Here is a 21,103-nt window from a genome sequence, read left to right on the forward strand (position 1 = left end):
AAGATGAGCAGTTATGTACTTCACTCAACATGAAGCAATTATACATCTATACAAAAAAGTCAAGTGGAGGGAGGATGGAGAGGTCAGGAGACCAAAAAGATGGAAAGTTGAGATGAATGAGGCTTTGGGGTATGAAGCTTGAACATTAAGGGGAGTGAGAGGTGTGCATGGGAGAGACTGAAGTGGATTAATGTGGTAGAGGCAACATGCTGTCACTGGGTTCAACCAAGGGTTGTGAAGTGTTTAATTTAAAGTGCAAAGTAGTCTATGGCACCTGGATCTGCATGGTAGGTTACAATTTCAATACATTATACATTAAAGGTAGTGTGTGAACTCCTCAGAACACTGAAAAAGCAGCAACCACTTATAGAGCAAATCCAAAACCCCCCTCACCTCTGACACAAACACTTTACACAACATTACGAAACATTCACAAACAAACCCTACTACCCTTCAGAACCCAGGCAAGAAAATAAACACCCTGCAGCTCAACATAAGTGACATCAGAAACAAACAAATTCTCAACCAACTAGAATAACACAACATCCACACAGCATCTATCCATGCAAATCAGATTCACATCCAGATCAACTATCCCTCCTTTCTACAACTGCACAATCTAGAGATGACAGACAACAAGGACAAGGAGAACTCATAGCACTTATCCACGATACCATAACATTCTCCAATACCAATGACACTACAAAACAGCTCACAGACAAGTTAAACACCTACAAATACAATCTAATAAGAAGAACATTTCAGTGCTAACTATAGCACCTATATACCTATGCCCATCATATGCCCCTCCAGGTGTTATTCCCAGCTCATTCTACACAATCAGCCAAATACACTCCCAATTCACCAGTTCTATTGGACAACCTTGCCAAACATCACCTGCCTACCTGCACAACACAGAAAGACCAACTAAATCATGTAACATGAACGGTGCTCTGACCACTTACCCATCCTGATAACACTCCACCTGACCCACATAACCACAGGAAAGCAGGCTGAATGGCATTCACAAAGTTTATGGGAAGGAAGCTCAAAAATTTCAATATAGGTGCCTTCCCATCCCTAAACTGTGTCCTTGTGCAAAAGCATAAGGACATAGAAATAAATCTTAAGATTCTCCCCTAAAGTTACACACCACTTAAGAACATGTAACCAGCTAAAAAAAAAAAAAAAAAAAAAAAAAAAAAAAAAAGCATTAACAAACTCTAAACAACATTATCAGCAAATAATTTACTCCCCCCTCCCCAACCTGACAGACTGCAAACAATGTCCCTCTTTCCACGACCCTCAAATTCACCTCACTTACAACTTCATCCACAAACAGATCAAACAGCCATGACAACCTTACACACCCCCATCATGAACCTTCATCTGGATCCAATAACCTTCCTTTGTACTTGTATTCATGATTTACTCTCTTGATTAAAAACTCCCCACTGCATCTTGTAGCTTCTTCCCAACCCATACAATTGTAACACCTTTCATACAGCATTTCTATCATCCTTTCCCCAGATCCAGATTCCATATATCAATATTCCTGGATTAACTAGACTGGCAGTGTTACTGGATTATGGATGCATGAGGCAATTCTGTGAGTGGACAGTCATCTTTAGCAAGGCTGTATCATCAATGGATAAATAAAAGTACAATCTTAACAAGGAACTTGGCTTACTACAAGGGAATCCATAATTTCCCCGCTACTCTCTTCAATGCAGCCTTGAAGCTGCAGAAGCCTGGTAAAAGAGGTGGTGAAATTAGCCTAGCCAACATCAAATTCTCTATGTAGATCATAGGTGTTGTCTAAAGTTATCAGCACGGTAACAAAAGTTCGAAAATATGATAATCAAGAAACTTGGTCGCCCATACAAGAGTATCCTAAAAGTACACTTGCTTTACAAAATTTTTTGGTTATATGCAAAAAACAAAAAAGCCAGTCATTACTATTATGCTGAGAAGTCTAAGATATGTACATGATACTTGTATTAAAGTATCTGCAGACTTGTGCCCTCATCTAATTATGTACTAGGCCTGGCACTAAGGATGGGAGGGCCATTCAAACTCTTATCTGTTTACAGTGTTTCAAGGGAAAATGTCTACATATTCTCCTTACCAGGTGTGAAGTGTACCTATCAAATTTATCATTTCTTGTCAATGCTAATGCATTAATTAAATAAAGTTGTATGACTTTCAGTCACTGCCATGCATAATCACTTTTTAACAATGTTATTTCAAGAGTGCTAATTGTAAAGTTTTCCTTTCAATTATAAGGAAAAAATGAAATTTGTTTAATAAAATACTTATTCATACAAAAGGCAGTCCTATTTTCTATCTGTAGTCATACCAAGTGGTCTGTAATTATGGTAAGAAGTACAATGACTAAACCCCATACACAGCTCTCAATAATTCACACATTTCTATAGTAGGGTAGAAATTTCTGGATGATGGGAAAACATACTATATTTCAAACCACAGAAAGCCAGTCCTGTCTGTCTTCTCTCTGTGGACATGCCAAGAAAATTGCCAGACACATGATGACTAACCCCAAACAGAACTCCCAATAATTCATCCATTTCCTCAGCAGGATAGATATTTCCAGCTGCTAGGAAAATGTATTTCAGAAAAATGGGTTGGTGTTGAGTGAAAAGATTATGGAAAAAAATATGGGATATATGAGGGGAATATTTCTATTTTCTCATACTTATTTGCAGTTTCATGTGTTAGCAAGGCAAAGCTAGAGTCAAAGAAAAAGCCTTGTTCTCAACTGTTCTCTAGCTGTCATATGTATTGCACCAAAATCACAGCCCCTTATCCACAACTAAGGCCTTCACACCTTTCCATGGTTTCTTCCAGTTGCTTTATATGCACACATCACTCCAATTCACTCTTTCCTGTGCAACCCTTTCACCCTCCTGTATATTTCAAGTCCTCAGCACTCAGAAATGCCATTCTACTCTTGTCTGTCCAAGCAGACAAGAAGCAAGAAGTCTTGAGCCCAAATCTGCTAATATATCTATAAATGACAAGCAAATTTTATTCAAACCTGCAGATGAGATTATCATGTCAGTGTTATATGATGTCCACTTGAATCATAAATACTGTAAGCTGTATAACACTACTAATGAGAACTATTTTGTAATGTATCATTATTCACTTTCCCAATATTAGTATAGTCCTTCAAAATATCATTTAGCTGATTTTATTGAAGGTCTAATCTGTCACTTACATCAGTTTGATAATGGTGTGACAGTAACCCTGCTATACCATACCACATAAAACCATAAATATCGTAAATGATCAAATATATGAATAAAAGGATGGAAGACCAAGCTGGTAGTTCCACTGTGAAACATCCAATTTAATCTCCAAATCAAAAAATAAAAACACTTATGAAGGTAGAGTAAACAATAAAAAAAAAATTAAAAGCACTTTAGAAATTCTAGATTGGAAGTTTGCTTCACTTCAACTCACTCGGCATGAGATAAGGATGTGTAAGTATTCTGAGTGGCTGTGTTTGATCTGTCCAATGAGATTTGGGGACAGGATTAATGACAGATGGAAAGAGATGTAATGTACAGAGATCAACCTTATTTACATATGTTTAGGGTAGTAAAGTTCAAAAGCACAGAATCACCTAGAATTCATAAATCCAAATCAACACTCAATATCGTCACCAGGCTAATGATTAACTTTTGATAGGTGGACACATTATGCCTTATTTATACTACAAATACCTGGCCATTAAGTGGAAATGGTTTGTAAGTCCCATCCAGGCTGCATAATCAAATAACCACCAGTGTATAGAAGCATACATGAATATTCAGCAAAGTAAATCACATGAAATGTCATCAATATGATAACTTATTTCAGTAGCAGCAGCTCCATATGAAGCCAATGTCAACTATTGGTCGGCAATTCTTTTCTTACTTTTCTGCACATTCTTGAAAAATTAGAGGAAAAATTTGGGCACTATGAACAAAATCTATGAAGATCTATGATAAAAATTTTTGCAATTATCATACATAAACTTCTCTCAATGTATTAAGAAAAAAAAAGTAGATATTGCTTCAGCACTCATCCTGTGTTGTAAGTGGCTTGGATATTTAAATGAACTGAACAGCACATATGTCTGCTGGTGTGGCAAAATGTATAAAATGTAAATGATGCAATGCAGGTTATGGCCCAATGAGTCAAGCAATTCTGAAATCTGCCAGATGCTATTTTCTTGATTCCATTTTTAACAATTATAGTTTAATACTGTCATATGAATTGCTCCTGGCCAAAAACTGGCAAAATTATTTAATGTTCATTTAAAATTTTTACTATGAGAGACATTCCTGAGCCCTTAAATAAGCCAAGGATAGGGTCAATGGCATCCATCCCTAGTCCCTGGCCCAATGTCTGGGCTTAAAAATGTATGTATATACATTACATTCATTTTAATCAAATAACCCAAGAACCCACTTCAAGGGGTTTCTGCAGCTCCATGACTGTTCTACAATCAACAGCTGGGAAATGACAGACTCCTTTGTAGTAAAAAGTTCTTCAACGAGATTGTACTCCTTTCATCCATCCACATTATAACCTTGCCATTGCTGACTTTTCAATCACAGTGAAACCACATGCAGGTGGAGTTAGTAATAATTGCACACATTATGCATACACATTTTTTTCATGCTTTTCACCATTTCCTGTGTTAGTGAGGTTGTGCCAAGAACAGACAAAGAAACAGCCTCATTCACTCCTACAGATTCTCTCATGTGTAATGTACTGACATTGCAGTCTCCAGAGACCTTTCAATGGTTTCCCACACCTGTTTCAGCCCATTACCAGCATGTGAACAGCTGTAAATTTCATCACTTCACCTCAAACAGATAGGCATACCAAACTACCACGCTTCTTAAACTGTGGTCCCAACCACTGGCTAAAGCCAGTTTCCTGTGTGCTGTGGTTACTGCACAAAAGGGGTTCCTGGGTCAGAAAAGTAAAGTATATATATGGTGTTATTGGACACTGCTTATATGAGGTAACACTGCAAGTGGAAAGTTGTATCATCATCCATGGAGAAAGAGAAATACAATCTTGTCAAGGAACTTCTCACTCCAAAGGAATTCATTATTTTCCTGTAACAGAAACCTTACAAAACAGGTCCTGATCTTATATATATAAACTTGTATATGTCAAGGGTGGCACCCACATTCAAGCAAGAATCACTAAAATCAAGTAGAATACATTAACATTAATAACAAATTTCAACTAAGGCAGAAGAAAAGAAAATTACTTTGTGAACCTTACATTCTTTGATTACTATAAAAATAGCATAATATGATATGGGTCTTCAGCTATTTCATTCCAACACATTTTGACTTACCACAGACTAAAGTCTATTCATCAAATTAATAAGTAAAACTTTCTCTGAAACACATGAAGACTTTAGGTTTTGAAGTTTAATGCAGGGTATTTTCACTTGTCTAGTACTGAATACTAAATTCAATAACATGACATTCTTAAATCATTAATACCCATAATACCTTAAAAAAAATAAAAAAATAGTGCAGGCACACAAAACTTCAAACCTGAAGAACAGTAAAATGGGACACTGATGCCCACCTAAATATCTTATAACCATTTCAGATTATCATGGGTGTTTATCACATATTCATGAATTACATTTATCCTAGTTTTTATTCTTCCATATTCATCTCTGTTATACAAAAAGGTGATTTGATTACTTAACTGTGCACATTCCTCCCACATAAGTGCTTTCATCACAATCATTCTCACTGGCAGAATTCTAACATCACTGACTGACGACTGGAATGATTCAGTTGCAAGTGCTTCACTGCCTTAGGCTTTTGCAGCACATTGTTGACAGGATAATGGATACTGAGCATGATGAACAATGAGCATGTTTCATTTACAGATGAAATTTAACAATGAAGTGATTACAGCAGATAAATATTCCCAGACAATTATACAGTAAACATACAAGGGAACTTTTATAATATGTTCCCATTACATGAGGTCTACATTTGGTCTTTGGACAACATTTCCTCTAACTTCATTTCTCTCTTGATGTATTGTGAGAATGGCCTACAATGGAAGCAAAACTGAAATTCTAAGACACTGGATCCTCCTGCTAATTACTATAGACAATAATACCTATATTACTTGTCCAGCAAGTTCGTTTATCCATGGAGTTGTAAGCAAGGTAGTTGCCCCTCTATACACAGTAGTTTTTAATATCATTTGAGAGTTACAGTGATCAATACTTAATTCATAAAATAATCCTTTCAGTTTGTCATATATATAAGGAGTGACACAAAAGAATAATAAACGTTTTTTATAAAAAACAGTCACCCTCTAACCAGGCTGCCTTAAGCCTTCGGTCCATATGTTTTATCTTTCTGGGGTTAGGCTCAGACAGTTTTATGAGCCACGAAATAATTTCATCATACCACCAGCAATTTCAAGGATAGGTATTACCCATTTACACTCTATATACCAATAATTATAATCACAAGTAATATAACTGTGACAGTTTTCACTTATTTCAATAGGTGATTTTAATTTCTGTTTTACCTATAAGATCTGAAGTGAAATGATATCTTCATAACAACTCTACAAAAATAAAGACAAATTTCAGTCAGATTGAAGCTATCAATTCTAATACATTAATGAATAATGTATCATTAATTCATAACAAAGAATCTGATGAAACAAACTGGGAAATCTTCATTCTGCTTCATAAAGAAATGCATCATGGCATATACTGATATTCTTGACTTCTTTTAGAGAGGAGTTCATCTGATGTAAATACACCAATGCATTTATTGCACATGATACAGTTAACCAAAATTCAGTACAGTACATGACAACCATAGATTCATATTTCAATCAATATTCCACATTAAAGAAGTTAATAAATCATGAAATATAACAAACTCTTAGGTGTATTTTGGTTCACTGTCCAAGTAAGTTAAACTGGCACATACTGGGAATCCAGTTCTTTAGCACTCTGTGCTGAAAACTGAGGTTCACCTAAGGGTTACAATGACCACATGCTGACTCATGTATACAAAATCTTGAGTGGTAAATCACAAGATTGAAAAATCAAATAACATCCTAGAGAAAATAGTCTGCCTGAGGTTTCTTTGCTGGGATGCCTCTACTCTCTTGTGGTGCTGCCTCAAAAATAGTGAAGTCTCGTTTCAGGTTCTCATCCAGTTCCAATATTGCTGCTACGTTCCCACATCTTTGAAAAGAGTATAACTTTAGTTACAAAGCACATTTTATAAAGAAGCTAAAGAAAAGCTAAGAGGTATCCTAGTAAAACTCACACCAAAAGTAGTAAAATGATCTCAACCCATAAGGAACTTATCTTTTACAAGAACTGGCTGGCTATACTACATTCAAATTTCAATATATAATAAAAGAACTTCTGACAGATGTACTCTCACCTATGCACTGAAAAGCATATAATTTTCAAAAAATATCTCAATCATTTCCTGCAATGTTCTCTACAAGGGATAAGTACTTCCATCACAAAGGGTTTTATATTTTGTAACCATGCTTTATGTAAAAATGTAAGAGTAGAAAATGTAATTCTAATATTGTTTTTCACACACTGTGGAAAATGTAATTCTATTATTGTTTTTCACACACTTGATTGCCATTTTCTGCATTAGTGAGGTAGCATCAGGAACAGACAAAGAAAGGCCACAATTGCTCACATCCTTCCCCTAGCTATCATGTGCAATGCACCAAAAATACAGCTCCCTATTCACACACAAGCCCCACAGACCTTTCCATGGTTTACCCTGGATGCTTTATGAACACACACACATTACATGTATAATGTTATGAAATCAAAGCCTATCATCCACAGCCATGCCCCACAGACTATCCCAAGGTTTACCTTGACTGCTCCATTTGCTGAAACTGACAGCAGTCTGCCCTCCAAAGAAGATGGGTTAAACCTCAAGAACACACAAAAACAGGCACACTACCTTGATAAAAGCTTAACGCACCTGTAACAATAATTTGGTGCAGACCAGACAGTTAAAACTGTGTTGTTAAAATGCCACTTGTATCCCTCCATGACTAATTGATGTGCACGGCATATCATGTCAATGCCATTGGTGTCATTAAACTGTGCTACGACATCAGAACCAAAGAGATAGCCAGCACCTCGTGGACTAACACCCCAACCTTGTGCATCTGGCAAGGGAGAAAGTAAAAATCTATTACTTAATAATCTTTCCATCACATCTTAGGTGATATGAATATTCCTGTTTCACACTCACACATGGGTATCCATCATCATCAACAATTACACAAAAGTACTTATGAATTTCCACTATTCACATAACAATTAGACTGCAACTGCTTCACTCATTTGATTTCTATAAAAAGTTGTCAATGTTGATCATTACCTTTGTGATTTATATATAAAAAAAGTTATAACAACCATAGAATGTCTGGGAGGGCTCTTTTTAATAAAATTACATTTTAGAAATATGTCAAATAATGCAATGTACAATGTAAAATTAACTTGGGTCTAGGTTAGTGCTAAAAATCTTTGGCTGGTTGGTTAGAAGAAATCATAATTAGTACCACCCTATCTGCAATGTAAGTAATGTTAGCATGAAGAGCAACACAACAGATAACATTAATCTGATAATCCATTCACTATGACTGGTGTACTGACATTAACTAGTTATGCTAATCTGATTATAATACATTTAAGGCAATATACTCTTAAATATGTGACAACCTAAGGTTAAGGGACTAACTAAGGGACTCAAGAAATGTGCATACAGCAATGCAAGACCACAGAGTTTTATGAGGCCCTTACAGTGTACATTTTTTATTTGAGAATATCATATTAGTTTCCTTTAAATCTTCACATATCACACTAGATGAAACCCAACTCTAAGGTGAGAACGTCAAAAGGATTACGGAGGAAAAACTGCAAGATGACACTCAAAAATATAAAAAGCTGTGCAGCAATACTGAAATACCATTTTCATGATGAAATATCTTTTCTCATTTTATGAAAGTTCATATATAACAGATGAAAGCAATAACAGTAAGAAAAAATAAATACCTTCAGGGTCAGACCACAAGAGATCACACATGGGCCCATCATGAGGCACCTCTTGCTTTCGATCAATGGTACGAATTTGGTCTAGGGTTTGGATACTTGGAGATAACCCACCATGTACACAAAATATCTGTTGAATATCAAAAAAGAGAAAATCAAATAAAAGATGAAAATCTACATTAAAGAATAAGATTTCTTTTCTTATGTTATGACAATGATATTAGTTTTCTGGCAAGCAGTGAACTGATCACAAGCTTCCTAAAGCTGTTTATTAAGGATTAAAAATACTAAAATGATGAGGAATGGTAATTATATGACAGGTTAAAAACAAATACACCAGTTATGCTTACTATTGACCTATACTGCCAATACAATGGAGACCACATGTTAAAAAGGTGGGATAATCTACATATGTGGCTGTCAACTTTGTCAAAAAGGAACAAGAGCAGTCTTGTATTCATGTTATATGTGTCCCAGAGACGAGATGGCAACTACCATATGAGCAGAGGTAAATAGGAAAGTATGAAAGAACAATGGGAGGTAAAAGTGAAAGGAAAAAAAAGCTGAAAAAGAGAGCAATTGAGAGATGAGACAGTACTTATAGATTAAAAAAAAAAAAGTGAATACTGCGATGAGAACAAGATGACAAATGGCAGGATTCATAAATATGGGGAGGGAAGATTTGTATGCAGCATTTAGGGATGTGAAGAAAGAAGAATGACAGATGTGATAGGGATACTTTGTGGAAAGCTATTAGAAAAATTGAGGAGATTTTATCAAGAGAGTAAGGCATGTGTGCAAGTAAGTAAAGTGGGGGGTGATTTGTTCTAGGTGAAGATAGGTCTACAGCAATAGTCTTTGATGTCACCATGGCTGTTTCATATATTTGTGGACTGATTGGTGAGGTAAGTGAATAAAAACAGCTTGAAGATACAAGCAGGTATGCAGACTGTATGTAAGGGGTAGGGGGTGGGGTTTGGGAGGTGATTCAGTTACTGTTAGCAGATGACATGGCATGGGTGGCAATTCTTAATAAGACACTACAGAAGCTAGTGTATGATTTTGGGAGATTCCGTGAAAGAGGAAAGTTTAGAATAAATGTAAATAAAAGCAAGGTTATTAGGTTAGGAAGTGAAGAGAGACAGACCACTTGAAGTGAGTGTGATTGAGTAGAACTTGTTGGAAGTGGAGTGTTTTAAGATACGTGGAAATGAATATCATAGTGACTGGAACCAAGGGAGATGACAGTGAAATACAGGACAGGTGAAGGGGCAAAGATCCTAGGCACGCTGATGAAAGTGAGGAGAGGTCACTGTCTTTAGGGCAGTTTTTTGCAAAAGCACTACACTCCTCCCAGTCAAATCACTTCATAACTGACCAACAAAACCAAGGTAGAAATAAAAAGCTTACCCCTGCATCACCCTTATACAACCTATACTCATAGATTCCCCTCCCCCAGTAAAAACAACGCTGACAAAACATTTACAACCCAATCCTGAACTCCACCTCACTAGACATCCTTCCATCTGAGACCTAACTCCCCACACATATATAACTTACCCTTTCTCATCTGCATTCTGGACACCATTATCTACTTATCTATCTATATCTCTGAGACCCATTCCTTTCAAAGACTCCCTTAAAGGGGTAGCCACAGCAGAAGTTTCCATAACTGGTGAACTCCAGTGCTTCTGCTTAGTTTTAGTGCCTCACCCTAAACAGGCCACTTGCTTAGAGTAACTCTAAAGCAATGTCTTCTCACCTGCAATCTGGATGCCACCATTCTCTACAGCAATTAACACATCTACTGCAACATAATAAGAAACTCATACTGAGGATGTAGCTTTTATATTGAAGACACTATACACATATTCCTAATACGTCCTATACTTACTCACACATTACCACATTCCTTGACCTATACTCCCACCCACTAGACATAACTGGATTCCTGAGTACTGCGAGTAATCTATAAAAGTGGCTCCTGAGGCAATAAAGTAAAAGGTAAAAGTTTCCATAAATTATGTAAAGCTCAAAGTAGTTTAAATAATAAACTCACCTTTCCATCAATAATAGCTGACAGGGATAGGTAATCAAAAATTTCTGTGCAATATCGCCATACTGTGATGGAGCCATATTTTCTTAAACATTCATCATAAAAACCATAAACTTGAGTGATCTGCCTTGATTCATGGTTTCCTCTAATCAAGGTTATTCTATCAGGGTATCGCACCTAAAATAAAGGAAAAGGAAATTCACAATTACAAAACAAAATGCAAAAATACTGAAAAGGTCAACCTACAGCTTGAAGCATGATAGTTCAAAGAAAAAATGTTAGGAGAGAATTAATGCATTATGTGTATATAACTGATGTACACTCAATGTTAAGATGATCATCAAAAGCTAAAATATGGAAAAACTGACTTGCTGAGAATATATGAGCAAGCTGAAAGACTAAGCACTTGATCCAAAATATAGAAACAGCAGCTGAAAGACTAAGCACTTGATCCAAAATATAGAAACAGCAAAGTTGTTGCCCAGTTCCTGGACTTCACAACTGAGCTTAATACAATAAAAAAACAGTGGTAGAAAGAAAGAAAGAAGAAAAAAGTATTTGGACAGAGTTAGAAGTGCAATATTGGTACGTACTTTAGAGGCATACATACTGTGGTGTATTGATAAGGAGGCATTCCCAGACTCTGCTTGTTCAAGCTTACAATGTGAGCAAGAATTCACCTTTGGCAAGAGTGTAACATTGGGAGAACACCCTCATCAAAGAACTTCCCACTCTAAAGGGGACTTAGTTTGCAGGAGCTTTTAGAAAGGTCTTGGGTAATACCAAGACTCTTTCAAAGAAATTGGTCCTGGGGTAATCATATTACTATTTATTTCATTATACTTTGTTGCTGTCTCCCGCATTAGTGAGGTGGCACAAGGAAACAGACAAAAGAATGGCCCAACCCACCTACATACACATGTATATACATACACGTCCACACACGCACATATACATACCTATACATCTCAACGTATACATATATATACATACACAGACATATACATATATAAACATATACATAATTCATACTTGCTGCCTTTATTCATTCCTGTTGCCAAAAATACCATACATGAAATGAAAACCCCCTCCCCCCGCACATGCGCGAGGTAGCGCAGGTAAAGACAACAAAGGCCACATTTGTTCACACTCAGTCTCTAGCTGTCATGTATAATGCACTGAAACCACAGTTCGCTTTTCACATCCAGGCCCCACAAAACTTTCCATGGTTTATCCCAGATGCTTCACATGCCCTGGTTCAATCCATTGACAACACATCCATCCCAGTATACCACATCGTTTCAATTCACTCTATTCCTTGCATGCCTTTCACCCTCCTGCATGTTCAGGCCCCGATCGCTCAAAATCTTTTCACTCCATCCCTCCACCTCCAATTTGCTCTCCCACTTCTTGTTCCCTCCACCTCTGACACATATCCTCTTTGTCAATCTTTCCTCACTCATTCTCTCCATGTGACCAAACCATTTCAATACACCCTCTTCTGCTCTCTCAACCACACTCTTTTTATTATCTTTATTATCACACATCTCTCTTACCCTTTCATTACTTACTCAATCAAACCACCTCACACCACATATTGTCCTCAAACATCTCAATTCCAACACATCTACCCTCCTCCGCACAACCCTATCTATAGCCCATGCCTCAAATCCATATAACATTGTTGGAACCACTATTCCTTCAAACGTACCCATTTTCGCTTTCCGAGATAACGTTCTCGCCTTCCACACATTTTTCAATGCTCCCAGAATTTTCACCCTCTCCCCCACCCGTGACTCACTTCAGCTTCCATGGTTCCATCCAATGCCAAATCCACTCCCAGATATCTAAAACATTTCACTTCCTCCAGTTTTTCTCCAATCAAACTTACCTCCCAACTGACTTGTCTCTCAACACTACTGTACCTAATAACCTTACTCTTATTCACATTTACTCTCAGGTTTCTTCTTTCACACACTTTACCAAAATCAGTCACCAGCTTCTGCAGTTTCTCATCAGAATCAGCCACCAGTGCTGTATCATCAGCAAACAACAACTGACTCACTTTTCAAGCCCTCTCATCCACAACAGACTGCATACTTGCCCCTCTCTCCAACACTCTTGCATTCACCTCCTTAACAACCTCATCCATAAACAAATTAAACAACCCTGGAGACATCACTCACCCCTGCCACAAACCAACATTCACTGAGAACCAATCATTTTCCTCTCTTCCTACTCATACACATGCCTTACAGCCTCATAAATAAATAAAAAATTGATAAGGAAGCATATTACTGGAGCATGAAGGCTAATGCTGAATGCAAAGGCATATCAAGTAAAGGTCATTGTGTTTTAAAAGGCAAGAGTGCAAAATTCAACTTGAATACTGACACACATTATAGGGTTTCAAAAGATGAAATATTTGGACAGTTTTTGCAATGTGGTATGTAATGTGGAGGCAGGCATATTCCAGTGTATTGAAATGGAAGAATAATTTTGGACTATAAAGGCTAAAGCTGCATGAAAAAACTTTACCATGAGAAACCTGGGTACAAAAAATGTTGAGTAACAAGAGCAAGCACAAACTGGATTCTACTAAAAAAGGGTGTCATTATGGATACAAGCAATGAAAATTAGTAGCACAAGTGATGCACAACTGCAAATGGAGTTACTGACAGAGAAAGCCTAATTTACCTGCATAAAATAAACAGGAAAGATAAGCATTGCCACACAAGGATTGATCATTATGATACCTCCTTTCCTTGAAAGGTGAAGCTGCAGAATTCTCTTCCTTCTTTCATCTATGCCTATAAACTCTTTACCTTAAGAGTCAGGTCTATAAACACAAGAGGAGCTCCAATTCATTTCTAAATTTTTTCTCATACCCTATCATCTCTTCATCCAAGAGAGTCTGGTGAATCATACAAATACAATATGAACATAACATTTCACACTGTAATATGCAATGGAGGTTACAAAATAGATTTTTTCTTTTGTTATACCAAAGTAGCCATCATGAAAGTGAAACTTAAAGGATAACAATACTAAAGAAGGTTTGATGATAAAGTCTTAATCTTCAGACACCTAAAATCCCCTGCCTACATCAAAATCCTGTTGAAATAGCCAAAGAATGAGAAAATGTGCAAATTATATTTCATAAATGACAGGAGTTAGAATAACATCATTCACTTAATGTAAGTGGGCTTTAGGATTCAATACCTTTTGAGGTTTAACTAAACTTACAAGTTCTATCAATACCAAGATAAATATATTACTCCTAGAGGGGAGCAAATATACCTGTAATGATATTACCAGAAACAAAGTGTATCTTAAATCCAGGTAATGAATGTTTATTACCCACATTTAAAATTTTATATTGGAGAGCTTGGAACACATTACTTATTATGGTATTATTACACATTTATGGCTTCCTGAATGCCAGAACATATACTCTTCCTTCTGAATGGATCAATAATACAAGTAATGGTATCACAAAAGCCAAAATATGAATAAATATCCAGGTAATGAGTGGTTATCCCCCCACACAACATGAACTCATAAAGCTTATGGAGAGACATAAAGATTCTCCCTAAATTTCTTCTTTCATTAATAATGGATATCCTACATTCATCCCATGTCAATCTAATAATTTTTCTCTGTACAATTAATCTGATCTTTTACACCAATATATCACCCATATCCCACATCCAATATACCATGGTTAAGGGAAATAGATGCCTGGTTGACAAAAGATGCTTCACAGGCATACAATGCACAACTAATATAAAGGTGCTAAATCTGACAGCAATGTTAATGCTATACCTTAGTCCTACCTTTAACGCTAAAAGAAGAAGAAATGTTTCTACACTATAGAAGCCTCTATCAACGAAGTCTCCCATAAAGAGGTAATTTGTATCTGGAACATCTCCTCCAACCTTAAACAGTTCTTTAAGGTCATAAAATTGGCCATGAATATCCCCACATACCTGAAGTATAAAATGCATTCCATTAGAAATAAAGAAAATCCTTAAAGCTGTTACAGCATGTATTCAAGACAATACCCTTATCATGAGGATCAATAGGCAAGGTAAAAATATTAGAATATTTCTCTTATAAGTTCAGTAAAAAAAAAAAAATCTCAAAGTATTTATTAATTTTGACCAAGTCACAAGGATCAATAGGCAAAGTCAAAATATTGACAATATTTTTGCTATTTTTACTTACTGTAACAGGTGAGTCAACTCTTTGTACATTGCTCTCTTCTACAAGTATTTCCCTAGCCTTGGCACAGAGAGCTTTAACCTCTGCTTCTTTGATGACCTCACATCGACGCAACTGTTCAATCTGTCGGTCAAGGTCACTACTATCTCCCATTGTGTTCTTTCCACCAACAGCTCAGTATTTTGTGTTTCACCTGTGATTAAAAAAAAAATCATATGCATTGATATATGTAAAATTACATTAGGATTTCTTACCAAGTCTTTGGCATTTTCCCTACAACCAAACCTCATGTCATTCTACACTGCCATGTACAGGGGAACTCATGTACATCTATAATTCAAGTTTTTATAACAAATGAATATTAGCTGATCTATAATGGTGACATAAGTTGCCTAAGACCTCCAATTACAACAGTTACCCTGAGCTATGGCATTGGGAAGATGCTACAGCAGACTGCAATATGTAGATGACATCAATCGGTACGTGGCAAGTAGCGAAAGGGAGCCTAGCAATGCATACAATAATCTATATGATAATTAAAACTATCTAGTGATGACAAAAAGGACCATATGCATCAAAAAACACTAAAAAGATGAGGTGGTGATAATTAAGATATATCAACAACAAGGTGTATAGTGCTTATTGTTGTCTGAGCAATATGTTCCCCACATAAGTTCTTATGTCTTTTTTGTTTCTCCATGGGAAAGTTGTTTCTCTGTTATTTTCTTACATGATTTTCTTTCTTTTCACAAAAGAAAAATGCACAGTTTGAGAGTTGGAAAGCCTTTTCTCTGCAAGGCAGAGTTCCCAGGGCAATTGTTTATTTCTTCAGGAACAGTGAGGTCTGGATCATTTCAACACTAACATTGTTACTCAGACTCTCATTCACTCACATTATTCAGTCAATCCTCAAATTACTACAGCCTTATGCACAACAAAAAGGCTCACTCTTAATCGATGTATGATTGCCATCACAACAATGTCACCGAAACGTTTGTTCCTTACCATTCAAAGCTCATATTCTGCAGATTGTGGCACCAACCTAAGATGGTCATAGAAAGAAGAGAGAAATGGTTTTTCAAAAAAGATGAGACCAGGCAGGGAAAGAATAACAAGAGAAACTGCTCACTGAGCACTACCTCAAAGAGAAAAAGTATGTAAGCTTTCAGAACCTACATTTATCTCCTCTGTTGTCCCATGTGCAATGATAGCATAAGAAAGAGGAGGGTTAGAAAAAATTTCACCTGATTAAATAAAATCAAATACTTTCACTAGTGAATCGAAGGACTACTGGACCCAGTTCTATGGGAGGAGAAATTCTCACAGCCTCCCTAGGTAGATCCACCATGGTTGAACTAAGATAAGATATTGCAAAAGTGGAAGAAGAATGTCTAAGGCCTCTTTTTGTGATTTCCTCAAAAGAAAGGTTTCTGAGGAAGACGAAGTACAAGCAACTTTCCTCACATACTGTGCTATAGCACAAAGCCCAGGGTGAGCAACAAGATGAATTTCTTGGTCCCTGTAGAGATAATTCCTGCCAAAAGAGGCTTCAAGGTTTCAGGGTGCAAAAATAAACGATTCTCTTGGTAATCTCTGGTGGTCTAAAAAATCTTGAAGCACGTTAACTGGACATACAGCATGATGCAATTGATGTCATTCAAGAGTGAGTGATAATTTCTGAATTTAATGGTTTCATTCTTGATGAAAAAACTGGGTTTAGGCTTACTGTATCTAAGAGAGCTTGACATGAAGTCCAAATGTTGAGTAAGAGGTCACCTGTTAGAAAAACCTCCAAACTTCAGTCTGTAGACAAGTTTGAAAAATCCATATACGTAAATCCCAGAATCCAGGACTTCAAGTCTAAGGACCAACAAAAAGACAGAGATGGTCCAGAACAACCACAGTTTGTCCGAGAAGAACCTGGCCCACAAGATGAATTGTGGGATAGATATAAATCTGATTAAAGTGATTCCAGTCCAAGAGCATATGTTGCAATTGCCCTTACATCCAAAATTAGAGAAACATATGCCGGGAGTAAAGTACTGGTGCTTATGGCAAAGAGATCCACTTGAAGTGCCATTCTAAGGAAGATATCCACTTGAAAGCCTCAATCCCAATGATACTCCAGTTGCCAATGGGATTAACCTTGAAAGGGCATCTGCCCCAGTACTGCAAACTAATTTCAAACAAGGGGCTTGGGAAAAAGGTTCATGGACAGAGCCAAAGGATTTTTTTGGTTAACTCTTAGATGGATAGGGATTTGCAAGAGCTTCTGTTCATCAGAGCATTCTAAGAGATAAGAACCATGGGAATAACAACTCTTTTATGTTGATAAGGTGGGATTTCTCTATGCGTAAGCTACAGCCTGCAGATACACAACCTTCTGTTGAATGGAAGCCACATTTGATGTGACGTGTCCAACTACACTTAAAAAAAGTTGTAGGAGAGCTCCAAGGAATAGGTAAACTTTACCTAAGAAATCTTTATGGCCTACAGTCTGATAATGTCCCTGCACAGGACTCAAAAACTGAATATTTCCAGGATCTGCTCCACATGAAGTTCAGACATTAAGATCTGGGAATGTAAGGTAATCCCAGCATCTTCATAATCCCAAGCTTTGTCCTCAGAGAGACAGACAGTGTCAGTGTGATATAATCCATTCATAGTCATGTTAACTTTTGTATAGGAATGAAACAAGATATATCCTGGTTGACGATAAATCCTGAATTCTTCGATGTCTCTGCACTAATGAATAGTAAAATAAAATGAAATTATCAAACAACATCAAAATTAACATAAATTTCATCTGCTTGGGAAATCAGGAGTGTGTTTCATCATTTCCTTTACATTTCTTCACAATAACTGACTCATTTTCCATGGTTTTCACAACTCTGGCCACTAGCAACTTATTATCAACAGATAAAAAAAGGTTACCATAGCAGGACTAGTTTAGGGACACCATATCAATGACTTATTGATCAATGATCTCCATATGTAAAGCACAAGAGAATAAACAAAAACTATTTTATTTGGAGTATTATCTTTAACCCATGACAATATGTGCTGGGTGTCTCCCAAACTGGTTCTGGTCCTGGACTTATCCGGGCTTTGGAACCAGTGGAACCTAAACATAAATGTGGAATAAGTCACCAAAGTCAATGAGCAAGGTTCCATCCCTGGACAGTTTTACGAAATGCTTGGATTACTGATGGAGTGGAAAGCGGACACTCCATCATTTTGGAGCACCAGAGCCAGGGTCTCTAGTAAGATCACAATATATTAACCACTTAGGTTTAATGCCTGCTATCAGCACCATGAAGTAAAGTAAAACATACCAATAGCCACCTTCAGAAGCTAATTTTGATGTGAAACTTGAATGAGCTTTAATCACACTTTTCTTGATAGCTTGTGCAGTGTTGAAATCCCAAGTGTATCTAGTAGATTTTAACCCATAGCATCAAAAAAGATAACACAATTATAAGGCGAAATCAAATGATGTCTTCATCCATTCTACTGATTTCTAAGATATTTTCACATTTTTCAGAAATTATTCCTATACTTTCTATGATTGCCATAACCCTCCCCACTGTGAATATATTAATCATTAAGAAACGAATTACACCTCCAGTGCCCTTCTACATCATTTCTACCATATGTTAAGAGTACATTGATATGATTTTCTTTAACTTCCTTGAGTTACCTGTATTTCATTGGTGCCATTAACTACATACTTAACATCAAATTTTTGAAACTTATGATAAGATGTGCTCAAACAGTTTTCCAGTCTGAAAGTTGAGAAATGGCTCGTAATAGATTCTCAGATGTAACTCAGAGCAGTCAAATCCTGGACACAAATGTATTAACACAAATTCAGTGATACACTAAAGCTATAGCAGCCCTTTAGGATCCGACAGACTTCTCATCTTTTGCCATTAAAAAAATTTTGGGCCACTATTGCTCACCCCATAAGCACAACAATTTTGCTTCCACTGGTAATCCACTGGCTTATAATACCGTACAATTTCTTCACAGATACTTAAAAACATATGAAAAACGATCATGCTCTTACTATAACCTTTGAGTTGCTACCCAAACTCTTCTTGACTGGCAGTCTTCACTTAATAAGAAGTATTTAGTTCTGATACAATTTCACGTTCTTACACTCCCGGAAGACTGTTCCTTTATAACTAACGATTCCATCACTAAGGACGTTCTGATAAGATTGCTCTAGTCATAGCGTGATTCATATGAGACTTACGCAACTACTTCGTCACGTGACGAAGTGATGCAGTAGCATTTCAAGAAGTTAATATTGGTTTTATAAGTGAAACATGCAAAGGGGTAAAAAGACTCGCCTTAAGATAAACCTTCACTGTTTTCCACCCGTAGGTTTCCCTTCTGGCTTGGCAAGGCTTTTCTGTCAAAACATTTAATGAAAGTCTAAATTGAAAATTTATGTCAATAATGATTCATCATTGATTTGTAACTTATCACCAATTAATGATACAATCTAAATATGCTTATCTAATAAAAACATTTCTCATTTCATAAAATTATCCATTTTATTTCTACCAATGACTATAGATCCTCATTACCTATGTGAGAGATACATCTTTCGAAAGACGACATTTTCGTGCGTATAAATAAATCTTCGTGAAAATTAAAGAGGATAATTCCTATGAATATTGTACCCCTGGGGACACAGGAAGAAACTAGAAGGTAAGATATTCTTCGTATATGCTGAAATGTATTGCAACTCCCTGAAAAAAGGGAAGCTAAGTTCAAGGACGAAAAAATGATTCAAACCAATGTAGTTTTTGTATGAGATCCTACTCTTCTTATCTTCAAGAGATGTTTAACTCCCGCAGCAAAGAATAGTTTGAAAAATATATAAAGAATTTATATAAGAGAGTCAGGAACTAATCTGCCATGTACTTGAAAGTAATGAAAAAATCGTATTCTTCATAAAGTCCTACTTACGTTCCTGCGTAATCTCTTTTATTTTTTTTTATTTACACAAACTAATCAGATCTAATGAAAACGAAATCAATACTGGATCATGTAGGCGTTGTGTTATGTATTTATATGTCATCCAAAAGTCTATGTTAACATTTCGCCTCACTTTATGCATTAACTTAGTGAATTTAGGGCTTGAGGATCTTGGCCCATTTGGTCACATTTTTTTCTTTCTAATTTTCCCATGGATTTGCGTCTGCAGTCTTCAGTCATGGATTATAGGGAAAACTGAAGGTTCCTTTGCTAAAAATGGGTTAAGGTGTGATGGAGCTGTTATTCAATGGAATTTGGATTCAGGGAGCTTTAATGAATAGCACTGGTGTTTGAGTAATGTCATGTCAGAAACTTGAAGCGTTTGGGAAAGTGCTGTAGATATGCTGGAGACCAAATGGGAAGCTGCTGGTGTAAAGGACAATTTTATAGATGTTTGCGGTTTGATATGAGGCGTCAAAGTGTTGACACAACGTTGGAGACGTGATGGGAAGATGCTGAAGTTTAGGGACACGCTCCAAGATTTAATGTGGAGGAGCTGGCGCTGAAATAATGTCGGGAAATATGTTGGAAAACAGTCGTGTGGGACATGTGAAGGGCTGTTCGAGAGTTGCGGCAGTGGTGGGGAAATTTTGTAGTACGAACGTTGGAGAGTTGTTGAGCGAGTTGCTGAGCTTTTGCAGAAATGTTGAATG

The 21,103-nt window shown here is 36.6% G+C and overlaps 1 protein-coding gene across 3 annotated transcripts; it reads right to left on the minus strand.

Moving 5' to 3' along the window:
* Positions 1-5,292: 5,292 nt before the first annotated feature.
* Pp4-19C (protein phosphatase 19C) lies at positions 5,293-19,821 on the minus strand. Of its 3 annotated transcripts, none has more exons than XM_071691134.1 (7): positions 19,757-19,821; positions 15,405-15,594; positions 15,014-15,166; positions 11,181-11,354; positions 9,125-9,251; positions 8,046-8,235; positions 5,293-7,270 (listed from the first exon to the last, which is right to left on the minus strand). In XM_071691134.1, the coding sequence occupies exons 2-7, from the start codon at positions 15,552-15,554 to the stop codon at positions 7,141-7,143; spliced, it is 924 nt and encodes a 307-aa protein (XP_071547235.1). In that variant the 5' UTR covers positions 15,555-15,594; positions 19,757-19,821; the 3' UTR covers positions 5,293-7,140. The 3 variants fall into 3 exon arrangements, with proteins under 3 accessions (XP_071547235.1, XP_071547237.1, XP_071547236.1); XM_071691136.1 differs by lacking the exon at positions 19,757-19,821 and adding an exon at positions 19,477-19,625; XM_071691135.1 differs by lacking the exon at positions 19,757-19,821 and adding an exon at positions 19,471-19,625.
* Between the last annotated feature and the right edge of the window lie 1,282 nt (positions 19,822-21,103).

Source organism: Panulirus ornatus, chromosome 50, assembly GCF_036320965.1.
Source record: "Panulirus ornatus isolate Po-2019 chromosome 50, ASM3632096v1, whole genome shotgun sequence".
Taxonomy (NCBI): domain Eukaryota; kingdom Metazoa; phylum Arthropoda; class Malacostraca; order Decapoda; family Palinuridae; genus Panulirus; species Panulirus ornatus.